This window comes from Pogona vitticeps, chromosome 1 (assembly GCF_051106095.1).
Source record: "Pogona vitticeps strain Pit_001003342236 chromosome 1, PviZW2.1, whole genome shotgun sequence".
Classification (NCBI taxonomy): Eukaryota; Metazoa; Chordata; class Lepidosauria; order Squamata; family Agamidae; genus Pogona; species Pogona vitticeps.
Window position 1 is genome coordinate 198,570,733 of NC_135783.1, and position 14,410 is coordinate 198,585,142.

Here is a 14,410-nt window from a genome sequence, read left to right on the forward strand (position 1 = left end):
TATTTAGCCTGTGAACAGTTTCAGAGCATAAAATAACACAGAATTCAGCAACACAATTTTATGCATTCAGCTTGGGAGTAAGTTTTTACAAAGTCCACAGGACTTACAATTAATGCAGTTTCAAGTCATCTGTTGAATTTCTCTGAGTCTACCCTATTTAAAACATAATCTTATGGCACCCTGAAGACTAGAAAGTTTTATTTGGCATAAACATCCATGGTCTGCTGTCTGCTTCTTAAGATGTACTTTTAAAAAATGGACAGAAGCCTATATTCTGACCCATATAGTGACATTCTATTTAAGGGCAGTTCACTGCTAAGAGCTGGTTTTGAACAACTATAAATAGGGAAACAAAACCATCACACACACATGCAGGAAACTTTGCGTTATGATACCAGAATGGTTGGTCCTGTGTGCTCTTTGCTGTGTGTGTGTATAGCATGGTAAATGCCTTTGCACTTGCATGAAATGCATGAAGCATCATCACCTTTGGTGAAAATGGTCTTTAATACTGATGGGGCTGAATAATAGCATTGTACAGTGTATGCATTCTGCACAATGAAGCTTCTGCATCAGAAACACAAATCGGAGATAAGGATGTGTCTCTAATGTTAGAAACTTGAATAAAACTCACCTGAACCCTCTTGGAGATTTTTACACTGCCATTTAAGTGTAGCTACATACACTGCAGTGGCAAATTGCTACTAATTAACAGATTACTACTCACATTCCTAAACATATTGCACTGATGTGACTTGATATGTGAGTGGTAACTTGTTAATTAGCGCCAATTCCCTGCTGCAGTTTTAGCAATCACACTTATGACAATGTAAATCTAATAGGATTCTGACCTTTAACAGAGAAAATGCTTTTTTCTTATCTTCCAGTCTGGAGACACTTTTTTATTTGGAATTAAGGAGGCGTAATCTCTATTACATAAGGCCACAGGCCACATGCGGTATCTTCCATGTACAGTGGGGTCTTGACTTGAGAACTTAATCCGTATTGGAAGGCGGTTCTCAAGTCAAAAAGTTCTCAGGTCAAATCTGCATTTCCCATAGGAATGCATTGAAAACCATTTGATCCGTATCTGCTCTTTTCCGTCCATAGAAACTAATGGGAAGCTGCTATTCTGCCTTCGACCACTAGAGGGGGATTTTTTTGTTTCTTTTTTTCTTAGGTCAAGAAAGGTTCAGGGAAGGCAGGGAAAATACAGTCCAGGCAGTACAGTACAGTGGGGTCTCGACTTAAGAACTTAATCCGTATTGGAAGGTGGTTCTCAAGTCGAAAAGTTCTTAAGTCGAATCTGCATTTCCCATAGGAATGCATTGAAAACCATTTAATCCGTATCTGCTCTTTTCTGTCCATAGAAACTAATGGGAAGCTGCTATTCTGCCTTCTGCCACTAGAGGGGGATATTTTCTTTCTTTTTTCCCCTTAGGTTCAGGGAAGGCAGGGAACACTAAAGGCAGCACTTTAGAACTCTTTTTTTAAAAAACGAAGCCAATTTTAAATAATGTTTTAAAGCATGTTGTGCTGGTTTTTTCAGCACAAAGGCACTCAGGCAGGCTTTTTAGGTGCTGAGCAAGCCTCCAGAAGCCTGCTCAGAGCCAGCCGATCAGCTGTTAGGCGGGGAGAGGAGCGGGGAAAACCACAAAATGGCTGCCAGGCTCTTTCTGGGTGTCGGCTTTTAGCTCTTTCCTGCTCTTTTTCCTGTGGTTTGGGGGCTACCAAGGCCTGGTAAGTGACTTTATTTAACAGTACAGTATTTATTTTTAAGTTTCTGACCCTTTTCCCCCCTCCAGAAGCCTCTAAGGGGAGGGAGGGGGGACTTTTTTCCCTGTTCATAACTCGAGGGAAGTTCGCATGTCGAGTCCTTACTTTCCCTATAGGGCAGGTTTGTAACTCGAATTGTTCGCAAGTCGGGTCGTTCGTAAGTCGAGACCCCACTGTACCAGGCAGTCTGAAGACTGTCTCCCAATCCACTCTCTAAACGCTGGGAGGAGTGAGGAAGCAGACAGGCACCCTTTTCACTGGCCAAGTTAACTGAAAGTTCAAATTTTGCACTTTCCCTGCCTCCCACGTGGTTTTTTTTCAGTTCTTAACTCAAAATCTAAGTACTTAAGTCAATATTTTTCTATGAGAGTGGTTCTTAAGTCAAAATGTTCTTAACTCAAGCCGTTCTTAAGTCAAGACCCCACTGTACAGTGGTGCCTCGCATAGCGAGGTTAATCCGTTCCGGATTAACCTTCGCTATGCTGAAGCATCGTTGAACGGATCAAAAAAACCCATTGGGCCAAATGGGCCAAATACTCACCGTTCAGCGAAGCTTCGTAATGGCCGGCAGCCATTTTCGCGCCCTCACCTCGCTTAACGAGGGCGCGAAAACGCTGCGCGCGGCCATTTTGGGCCATTTCCGGGCTTCCGGCGGCCATTTTGGCCGCCGAACAGCTGATCATCGGGCTTCGTTTTGCGAAGATCGGTAAGCGAAACGCTTACCGGTCTTCGCAAAGCGAATTTAGCCCTATTCAAAAAACGTTAAGCGATCGCATTAGCGATCCGAAAAAACGGATCGCTATGCGATCTCATCGTTATGCGGTGTACTCGTTAAGCGAGGCACCACTGTATATTTGTAGCAAATCAGTAGCTTCAAAGCATCCTGGAGGCCTAGAAAATTAAGCTGACACTCCTTGTCTATAAGGAGATAATGTCATCTTTGCCCAGGGCCATCTTTTCAAAAATTCTGTGTGCATTTTGGGATTAAAGTCTCTGGATGAGAACAATTTTAAGTTTGTTTGTACCATGTTCAGCGAGGCTTACATCCTAGTAAGTGTGTTTAGAATTGAGGCCTGAATAGGTTGGATCAAGACTTGATCAAATGTCGAGTACACTTGTTGAAATCAGGAGGAATCAAGACAACCAAACACACTCAAAGTCTGATTAAACCTTGACCCAACCCAATGATAGCCACCACTGCCTTAAGTAGCCTATGATACAGGGATACCTGCATGCAAGCTAGATTTGCAGGTCAAATCAACATCCCTAATTGGAGGAGAAGGGAGATCCTGTGTGTGGAGTGTGTGGGCCAGAGGAACATCTTCTGCTGTGTCTCTCCACTTCCCCTGTTGAACTTCTATCTGTTGGATCTCTGCTTCCCTGCAGAGCCAAACTACCCCAGGTTCTGGATAGTGAGGCAGTTTCTTACTTCCATTTTCCTTTTAAAAATCTTTTTTTTAAAAGCTTTCATAACTGTTTTAATCTTGATCTTAATCTTAAAATATTTTTATATACATTGTTTTGTATGGTATTTTTAACTTGTTATTGTAGGTTTTTAATTGGTGTGAACTGCCTTGGACCTCCTAGGAAGAGAAAGATGATAAATATAAAGAAACACAAACAAACCCCATGTGATCTGACACAGCAGGGAGCTCGGGCGGTGTAATAAGCCAAACACTGGGTTTAGATCTGGAAGATTTGGGTCACATTTCTCCTTAACCATGAAGCTCTCTCTTACTGTCTAACATACAGAATTGTTCTTCTGGTGACAAAAGGAGGGCCCTTGAATTTGTGGAGGATGACTAGGACAGGTATACAAATAATAAAGCTGCATTAATGTGAATCGGGAAGCTTTGGAAAAAAAATCGACATGACTTTAAAAAGTAATTGTTGTGAATTTATTCAGATCTGTTTTCTTACAAATGGAACATTCCTCTGTACAACATTCATTTGAAGAGGCACAATTCTCCTGCTGTTTGGTAGCACAACTTAATACACAGCCCAAGTAAGTGATACACACATGTTGAAATGAACTACACATTGCCAGTGCCTTTTTGTTTTCTGCCTCAGGAGCTCCCACTGACAAAGAAGGAGAGGGGAAATAATTTCTCAAGTGAACATTGGCTTGTTTCTTTGGCAGTGGAAACGGAATAATTGATCTTTCAGGTTCACACACATTCGCTTCCATCTTGAATTCAATCATGGCCACAGGGCACAATGCAGCAAATTGAGACTAACTGTTATGGGACTGGTGGGACACAGTCCGTGTCCCATTCCACTGCTCTCTAAGCTTGTTAAACTTCAAATGCACAGTTACTGGATTGCGCTCAGGCGTTTTGCTTAGATTACAAGACAATTCAACTTTCATCAGGGTTCTTGAGCTGTACCTTTTCTCTTAGAACAAAAACAAAATACTTGCACAAAATGAGGTACATTATTTGATGATGCTGATTCTTCTATAAGACTAAGCATAATCTCAAAACTGAACTCAACTACTGTCCTTAAGGTATATCATTTATACCTTTCCTTCCCCAAGAGTTTGCTGGTAGATAGGCTAAACAACAACTAGAACCTTGACAATGATGGTTATTTTGCAGGAAAGCCACTCAGTGGTAATTTGGAAACTGAAAATGCTCAACAATTTTTTTTGGGGGGGGGGGCTACAATTCACTTTTGTAAAATTAAGTATGAAACCATCTGTGCTTTTTAAGTCGTTGGCTGCACTCAAATTCTCACATACTACAGGGAAAACAATATTGTACTCTCCGTCTTGAAATTGGCACCACTTTCAGAAACACAGAAACGACTGAGAAGAAATTTATTACTCTTGAAAATGTGAACTGTTGGTCACGGTCCTTACTCACTCATCACCTTTACACAACGTCAAGCACAGCCCAAAAGCAGTGTTTTGTATTTGCAAACACCTTTTAAGCTATAAAATTAACCTGCAATGGCTTGGGGACCCCGTCATCCCATTTCGAACACTCAGCAGGACAGCATTGCCAGACCTTTAAAAAAGCAGGTTTTAAATCAACATTTGCCAGCACACCAGGCTTTGATCTAGCAATGGTGACAACTGCATGCCGAGTACTGTACTGCCAAGAATGAGGTGGGGGGGGGGGATTCGTGCATGGTACAAGACCTGGGTTCATGTAAACCCAACCTTTTCCAGGTCTAGGTGTCTGTTTTCCCACAGATCTGCAGAGCCCTCTCCATCTGCCACTGAAATTTGGTGATTTTCTGACTGGCGTGTGGCTGGCGGCACTGGTATCATTAATAGAAGAGAGGGAGAAGTCTGCTGAAAAACGGGAACACATGATATAACACAGGTCAGACGGGGAACGTGACTGTTACATAGTGTAATGCAGTGTCTTCCGGTGAAATGAGCAGCATTTGAACAAAGAAACAAATAATACAGACTATGTCTTCTTGAGATTTTGCTGAAGCTTGCAGGAGAGGGAAAAGGCTCAGAGCAAAGAAGACCTCAATCTTCCCATCTGGAAATTCAACAAAGAAAAGTCTCCATCATATGAGTTCAGTCATTTGCAGAAATTCATGGTACTTGCATTTCTGCCTGATAAGGGATACATACGCCCTTGTTGCAGTGAGTGTCAATTTTTAGTCATGCTGTTTTTATCTGGATTAGTTTTATTACTCATGACTATACTATTTATGTATGTTTATGTTATTCTTCAAAACCTTAAAAATCCTGTGTTAAAATAAAAAAAAATTAAATGAAAAATTAATGTATGACACTCTGGAGAGCTCAGTGGTTTAGGTCTCTCGCTTAAGAGCAAGAGGTTGAAAGTTCGATTCCCCTCACTGGGCCTCCTCAAGAAGGGCTGGCCTTGATGATCCATAGGATCCTTTCCAGCTCTGCAGTTCTAAGATTACTATTACTGTATTCATGATTGTAAGACCAAACCTCTGCAGTGTGAATGCTGCAAACCAGCCTCCCACATTGGCCTTTAACATTTCACTAGTACTATGTAAAGCACAGGTCACATCAGTAGCTTGGCTGACAGAATCAGTGGTTTCCAGCCTGGATGGATCACTGCTGTGAGATATACTCAAGTGTTTGGGGGCAAAGAACATGCTAACCTTTGTCTTTATGTGACGAAGGCACACAGGGAGAAGGAAACATTTCACTGGTCCTGCATCAACTGGTCCAGGTACAAACTCTTCAAATGACGTGCCACCTCTTTACACAATCAATCTCTGTTCGTTTCGGGCACAGTTGCTTAGTGAATTTTTCATTAAAACTTTATTTTTAATTCAGCACATAAAAAAAGCAGAAGCCCAAGCCAAGTGCCACACTGTACAAAACAGCTTGGTGACCCCCCCCAAAGAATATTTTATTTTGAGCAGGAACCCCAACCCTTTTATTACCCCTCCCCCAGCAAACTGCCTTCGAAACTGAGAGAACTTGCAGAAGCAATCTATGATACAACGTAGTACTTGACGTGATAAAGGTTCCACTGAGGGGAACAGAAGCTTTAACTACATCCACTAGGCTAGTTCATGCCTGTTGGCCTCAGGCCCAGCACTTCATTAGATCCCAGCCATATGCCTTTAATGTGCCTCCTGTATTTTCCTCCCTTACTGCCCAGTAAATAGGCCTTGATGAAAGGGAGAGTCTCCATTAAGCCGAGTTGGATATAAATAAATAAATAAATAAATAAATAAATAAATAAATAAATAAATAAATAAATAAATAAATAAATATTTTTGCAAGGACAAGACCTCATAAGAGGATAACTTTTAGAACGAATGCAAAATATGAACAATATAGTATCCTGCCCCCCAATGTTATTATGACAGAACGAACAACTTTTCTGGCAAGCAGATACTACTGTAGTATTTTTCTAGTAATATGTCCTGCCACCGCTGCCTCGGCTGTCAAAGACCCCTGCTGCATGTGAGCCTATTTACTTGTTCACTGTATCTCTATGCACTCTGAGCACAGAGCGCCATGCTTGCCCTCTCATCCTGTCAGTTCAGCCCCTGCCTTAACATCCCAGTTTCACTCCTGCAGGACTTGGGAGAATGGGGCTTTTGAATATATTATCTGTTGTTTTTAAATCAAGTTTGTCTAAAACGGAATCTCAGCAAGACCATTGCTTGCAGCGATGGCAAGGGCGGGAGCAAATTCGTACCGCACACAGATGTCACTTGGAACAAGGGACTCAACTCTTCAACTAGTGAATGCAAAGAAATGGCCTGTCATCTGGGTAAGAAGTGGGGGATGCATAGCAACAGGCAAGCGAGCAAGCTCTTGCTTCTCTTCCCATGTTTCAGGAGAGCTGTCTGCCTTTCTTTTTAAAAAAAAATTAGATGTCTTTCACCAATTAAACCACAGCTGCATCTAAGTCTTACAGTGGACCCTTGACTTACAGATTTTTTGAGTTACAGACTTCTCTGGCCACAAAATTTAGGTTCGACTTGCAGCCAGAGAATCGACCTATAGACCAGAAAAAAACCAAAATGGAACAAAAATGGAACAAAAACGGCCGGTTATAGGATTAATTGGTTTTCAATGCATTGTAGGTCAACGGAGAATAGACCTAGAGACTTTTCGACCTGCAGCCACCGTTCCAATACAGATTAATTCCGTAAGTAGAGGGTCCACTGTATATTATGACTCTCCCTATCAGTTCCATTTCAACATAATTTTCTTTCTAAAGCAAAGCACTGAAGGAGGGCTGAGGAGAAGAGGAATGGGGCTTCCTAGTGAGATCACGGATTCCCAACCCTCGGGCTGTCTGTACAGTGGACCCTTGACTTACAGACGGCTTGACTTACAGACTTTTTGAGTTACAGACTTCTCTGGCCGCAAAATTTAGGTTTGACTTGCAGACTGAGATTTGACTTACAGACCAGAAAAAAACCAAAATGGAACAAAAACGGCCTGTTACGGGATTAATCGGTTTTCAATACACTGTAGGTCAATGGAGACTTGACTTACAGACTTTTTCACTTGAGAACCGCCTTCCAATATGGATTAAGTTCTCAAGTCAAGACCCCACTGTACTTTGCTTCTGTTGCAAGCTTCTAGACTGCCGTCATCTATTCACTCAACCCCCAACAGCGGAGCAGCCAGAGAGAAAAAGCCTATTCAGGCTGCATATCCTGAGACTCCTTCTCAAGCAGCTCGTAGAAAATTAAATTAGTCTTCACTTTTGCTTTCTTTACATTTAATTATTATGGTGAGAGACAAGTGTGCGGTCTTTTCAAAAACAGAACAAATCTATTGTATTTGACAATCGAAAGGGAGGGTCGAGTTCTGGAAATATTCAGAATAGAGAAGATTGCAACATGCTGTTTGTAGAGAAAGGGAAGCTCTTAAGATCCAAGGGTCCTGTGCCAGGCTCCAGAAGACGCGATCAAGACCATCCCCCCTTTTGCACCGCAACCCCAGCAAGTGGAAAACTTACTGTTGAGAAAAGGAACCTGGAGCTATCAGAGAAGCATTTGACAGAACAGACACCAAAGCTTAAAAGGCACTCACAGATGGGTAGATTTCTTGAGAAACCTCTTCTGTGTGGGTGGGTGGGTGGGTGTTTCTAAGTGAAAGACCCCTGGCACAACCAGCCCAAAGAGGCCGGGGTGCAGCTCTTCCACCTTTCCTTCCTTGGGTGATTTTCTCAGGTTAGAAAAGGGACAGAAGTCGTGATGCAGGGAAAGCATGGGAAGAATGCAAGCGGGAAGGGGCATTTCGTGAGGTCTCCCGTTAAATCTGCGAATTACACAATAAAAGACTTGTCTGGAAGCAGCTTGAGTATTTTATAAGCATCAAGGAAACCCACTGGATCCTAAACTATCCCCCCCCCCCGCCAAAAAAAGCAACTCTTATGGACAGATATTTAATTCTCCTACAATATTGTACATCCTAAGACAAAGCAGCGTCAGGAGGAAACCCATATTTTTCAACAGCTTTTTCCTTTCACAAATGTGCTTATAAAAACGGAAACTAGGGGACTGGGAGGGCAGAGGTATAATGGACACCAGGCTTCCAGGATCAAACCCCCTGGATATTTCAGCCGCAGCAGGGACTCTGTCAACATCAGCCACATCGCACTACCTTACCCATTCACTTTAAGCTTCGTTGCAATCCTTACAGTAGCTGGGAGGAAAGCAGATATACCAGGAAGAGTATATTGCTGCAAGCTATCCTGGTTGTAATGCAAAGCGTTTTAGGGTAGTTTTGTCTCGAGTGAGCAATTAAGAACCATTAACTTTACAAAAGACGAGTTTCTCCTTTTTGATCTGGAGCAACGGAAGTCCCTCCATTTCTGGACACTCTCAAGAGTGGAGTGCCGACTAGAGGACAGGATGGGCAGCTAGATTTCCGAGTTTGCCCCTGAGGGGGCAAAAGCAATATGTAGCAAATATACAGTTAATTTACTTTGGGGAAATCATTGTAACATCTAGCCACCTCTGTATCTCTATGGAAGCTCACCGGTAATTTATTCTAAAGAAATCCTTTATAAAGAAAAGTAAAACACATATAGAATTATGTGCAAGGCATGTATATAAATATTGTTTTTGAAATATATACAAAGAAATATTTTCTCTCATTAGCCCCTAAGAGATGCAAGCAGAATCAATCTATTGGGCATGAATGAATGACAAGAATACATAAAAAAACATTAAGATACTTTTTTCTAATAATACTGACTTCAGTAAAGCATAACCAACTTCAGTTCACTTTGAGAGATATATCATCCAGGCTTTTTCCACTTATACATAAAAAATGTGCTACACAACAACCGTTTTAAATCTTGCTTCTTTGTCTAAAAATATAGTTGCTTTATGGAAACTGGTAAAATATAATTTTGCATAAAAACCATAGTAGCAAGATGTATTAGACACACATGTTCGACATGGCTTCTCCCATTAAAACCAAACTTGCATCAGAAATTGGGTGTGCGCACATGTTTGTACGATACTTTACCGAAAGTAATCAGATTCCTCCCCCCCTCCCCATTTAACACATATGTGAATCTTCAGGGAATTCCAATTATATAAAGTTGTAAGGAAACGAGACAAAGTATGAAGCCATGGGAAGTCATGACAAGAGATGGTATATTTATCACAGCATTAGGCATTAGGAATATACCTTTGGATTCATTTGCCAAAGTTGTTTTAAAAAAAAAAACTAACCAGTTTCCTGTCAACTTGAACATACAACCAAGTAGCTCAAAATTAAAGCATGTGCCAGTCTATCACATTCCCTTACAATGCATTTCGAATTTGTTTCCTTGAAATAGTTCTCTTTCTTTCTTCATTATTTATAATATGAACAAAATCCACGTGCTTTTAAAATCTGCCCTTGACAAATGTCTAAGAAGAACACATATTTTAAAACGACAATGTACAACTTCACATTGTTTTTAAGGCATGAACAATGGCATGTGAATGGGAAAAGCCTCCAGAAAAGCATTATGACTTTTTTTGGGGGGGGGGGTGTCATGGCCAGTCCAAGCACACTGTACATCAAGAAATGAACCTGAAGTTAGAAATAAACAGGTATTGTGACCCAAGATTCAGAAAGTGCAGGCGTGGACATTCTAGACAGGTTAGCTGAAACAGGACTTGCTTTGTTTTAGACCTCTCTGGGTCTCTTTTAAGCACCAGATGCTACTCTTCAAAGCATCTTGGGCTAAATTCAAGACATGCTTCTCTTGTGCTGCATTTCCTGTACCTGAATCTTTAAAGGGTGTGTTATTTTCTCTTAATTTAATACCTGCTGCAGAAATGTTTAGGGTCTGAGCTAATGCACTTTTGGAAGTCCATTATAAAGATGGATACAAAAGCAAATGGAAGGTTTCCAGCAGACCCACAAATCACCCTTAACTATAAGAAACATGTTGTGCATAGTTTTTTTTTTTTCATTTTAAAGAGTGATATATTACTAGATCTACATTCTCAGTTTACCAGAGTTTGAGGGTTTCTATTTTACTAAAGCCAGGATCCTTTCGGAGTTCCCAATACATGTCGTTGGAAACCCAAACTTCTCTTTGATTGGCATCGAAAACTTTTCTGCAAATTGAAAGGGGAAAAAATTGCTGTTAGACCAAAACTCATTCAGAAGTGCCTATAAGAACAGAACGACACTGCCATCCAAAATAGTTACTTGCAGAACCATCTTTAGAAAGCAAAACTCTTGCCCACCCATTCTTTGGCAGGAAAAAAGGGAGCAGAGGGATGTTTGCCTGTTAAAGAGGCAGCTGGGATAATTTCGGCTTTGCTAAATGCACTCAGGCCCAGCTGTTGAAAAGGACAAGTGATTTACACATAGGCATATTTCTTTATGCAGAAGAATATCCTTTTAAATGCACAAAATCCCAAGCATAATCAAAATCTCAGTATTCTACCTCTGAAGCTCTGGGATTATATAGTGACCACATTGTAAAATTTTTTTGACTTTTTTTCTTTTCTTTTCTCTTTTTTTGCCTATCAACAGAGGTAAAAAAAGACAAGATGCTATCTCTGAATCTTTGGACCAAAACGATCTGAGATATAAGGGTTGAACAGTGCTGTATGTCTTGTTCTATCAGTTTTTGCCATTCATTTCCTTTCAGCTTCTAAAGGTCTCCCACCTTCTGCAAAGCAAAGAAGCACACATTTTCCATATGAAGCACCTGCGGTGCTGAAGGAAAATATGTTGAAAACAAAGGTGTGTTTTTTTTTAAAAAACCAGTGTTTTATCAAGGCCACTACGCTTTTCTTAAAACAAAACAAAAATCAACTGAAAGTCAAGCATCTTTGATTTAATATTCTACGATGCTACCCAGCTGGCAATATATGAGTTAGCACGAAATAAGCATATTCTTGAATTTACATACTTAAAAAATTTTGGTACATGTTCCATATTGTTTTCTTCTAAGTAGCGTCTCCGACTTCTCTGAAGTTCTTCTATTCTTTGTTTTTCTGCTGCTGCTGCTTCTATATTCCCTTCTTCCAAAAGCCTACAGTAAAGCAATTATGTAGATATCGACATTCAAAGAGCAGAATCACCACCAATGCAGGGGATTTCACAACCGACCACTTGGAGGGCCACAGGGAACATTCTAGAACTGAGTGGTCATCTTTTTTGGTGGGAACTTTGCCCACCTCACTGTGTATACAGTGATGCCTCGCTTGACGAGGATAATCCGTTCCAGCAAAATCGCTGTAGAACGAAATCGTCATCAAGTGAAAGTAAAAAAACCCATTGAAATGCACTGAAAACCGGTTCAATTCGTTCCAATGGGCAAAATACCTCAGCCTCCAGCGAAGTTCCTCCATAGGGCGGCCATTTTTCTGGTGCCTGTATAGTGATGAATCCGTCCTAAAACACAGCGGGGAGCCATTTTGCACAGCGGGCTGCCATTTTGAAACCTGGCAATCAGCTGTTTTGATCGTTGTTAAGCGAAAAATCGGTTCCCGAAGCAGGGAACCGATTGTTGTTAAACAAACAAACAAAAAAAAACCCATACAAACATTGTTTTGCGATCGCTATAGCGATTGCAAAATACTCATCGTTAAGCAATTTCCTCATCTAACAAGGTAATCGTCAAGTGGGGCACCACTGTATCTGCAGTATTTTCTCTATTTTTCTTCAGTTCTGAGTCTACTGGTTCAAAAAAAGGCAGGAGGAAGCCTGTGTTGGGTCACAGGTGACCACTCAGAGAATAATTGTTACAGGTAAACAACCTGATTTTATTTTGTTTTTCGAGATCTCTGTGACAAACACACTAAAGCTCATCTTCTCGATGGAGGACAGGTGACAAATCAAGACTAAGGACAAGTAGTTCTATAAAAAGATGTAGCTCCACAAGCTTGGATTACAACACACAAATGTGGAGCCTTAAGACAAGGCAGTAGCTTGGTGCAAAATGTGAAGATACTCTGAAGGAGTGTTGCTGAGGAACTGTGGAATGGCTTTTTAGAAGCCTTTGGAAAGGTATTCATGCTCACTTGTACCAGTTTGTTAGTGGGTGCCAGTCTCTTAGTCAAGCACTGGAAGAACACTGATTTGCCCTCCATATTTCCACCATCAGAACAACAACAAAAATGTGGTATCTCACAAAAGGCCATAGTTCCTTCAGATGTTAAACACTCCGTAAATACCAGTGGAACTCAGAGTCCAGCAGAGCAGGTAGTGAGTATAAAAAGATAAAGAGAACCACATCCTGCTAGAGGTGGGCAATGAATACAACCTGGGGGGGGGAAGCAAATGTCTCTGTGTAAAATCACTTTGAGCTCCCTTTATTAGGAGAATGAAGGGATATAAAATCCACCAACTAATCAAAAAAAGCTTGCCTTTATGGAGCATTAGGTATGAAGAATGAACATAAAGAGCATATAGTTCATCCACACATCCTACAGAGGTGACTGTGATTTTAAAAAAATGTTCAGAATCAGAAGTTAAAGAGTGGTCATAAGTCGAATACCTGGAGGTAAAGCAAAAGGGATGCTGCAGACACTCTGCAGCTTCTGTCCAACAGATAACTGCTCAGCTCTACAATGTTAAGGAAGGAGGTTGTGTACAAGATCAGAAATCCTGTACCTGAGAGTTATGAAGACCAGAAAGAAGAACCTGACATTTAAGAGCCCCAGAAATCATAAATTCCCGATAATGTCATTCAAACAACAGAGACATCACCAGCTGAAGAGATCTTGATTGATCAAGTAGATTAGTCTTTGTTATTTGCATGCTGATTCACTGGCTGAATTAGCATAAATGGCTGAAATCCTGTAGTGCAACATATGCACATTTGTACATTTTGGTCTGTTCCTTGCCTGTAAATTAAAAGTCCCCATTGTGATTCTTTGTGGGTGTGCATGCACCAAACCAGCATGTGTGTACACCTCCTCAATAATTACTTACCTGTGAAGAATGGACCAAAACCTATGTATTTGGCTTATGTTAACCAACAGGATTTTGGCCATGTATATAAATAAATCCAGGTCTTTTGAACAAACGGAGTTCAGATCAGTTGTTCTCAAACTATGAACTCACAAGGCAATGCAGGTACCAGCTTAAAAGGGGGATTTCCTCATCCCCATATGCTTTTCCTCCCATCCCTCAGAGACCACCTTTAAAAAAGAGGCAAATCATGTCTCCAGAGAGCATAATTTTTCTCTGATTAGAATATCTACCCATTTTTTTGATAACCCCAAACCTGACTTTCTGCTCATCACCAGTTTCACTAGAAGAGGCTGGTGTGGTTCATGGCAAAGCCCTCCTTGAGAGGGTTGGGGGGAAACACCCCACCCAACCTTCTAAAATTCCTCACTCCTCCTGCAATGGATTAATCAACCAAAGCCTGCAAACGTTGATAACGCTCTTGATATTTGCTCCGAAGCAGCCAGAGGTACAAAATAAGCAATACGTTTCTTGCCTTTGATCTGGCCTGAATCGGGCATCTGTTCTTGGGAGAAGATCTTTCAGGGCAGGATCCAACTCATTCAGCTCAATGGCAAACCTTGTAAAGCCATAATAACGCTCATAGTTGGTTGGCATGGAGCCTGCATTAACCGATAAGAATGTTAGTAATTAATCCTTGTGAAAAAAAAAAAAGAGTCCTAAGGGCAAAAGTTAATACTAAGCAATTTAAATATACACACACACACACACACACACACA

General features: G+C 41.0%; 1 protein-coding gene across 10 annotated transcripts in view; it reads right to left on the reverse strand.

Moving 5' to 3' along the window:
• Positions 1 to 3,651: 3,651 nt before the first annotated feature.
• The window catches only part of OSBPL6 (oxysterol binding protein like 6), a 124,398-nt gene continuing 113,639 nt past the window's right edge, over positions 3,652 to 14,410 (reverse strand). For 6 of the 10 annotated variants that reach the window (XM_078393903.1, XM_072980672.2, XM_078393911.1 and 3 more), the window contains 3 exons: positions 14,166 to 14,292; positions 11,625 to 11,747; positions 9,845 to 10,818 (listed from right to left, as the gene is read on the reverse strand). In XM_078393903.1, coding sequence (XP_078250029.1) covers positions 10,710 to 10,818; positions 11,625 to 11,747; positions 14,166 to 14,292 — 359 coding nt within the window. In that variant the 3' untranslated portion in view covers positions 9,845 to 10,709. Of the gene's footprint in view, positions 5,274 to 9,844; positions 10,819 to 11,624; positions 11,748 to 14,165; positions 14,293 to 14,410 lie in introns of those variants that run through there. The other 4 variants (XM_078393898.1, XM_078393880.1, XM_078393914.1 and 1 more) reach the window with 1 other exon arrangement.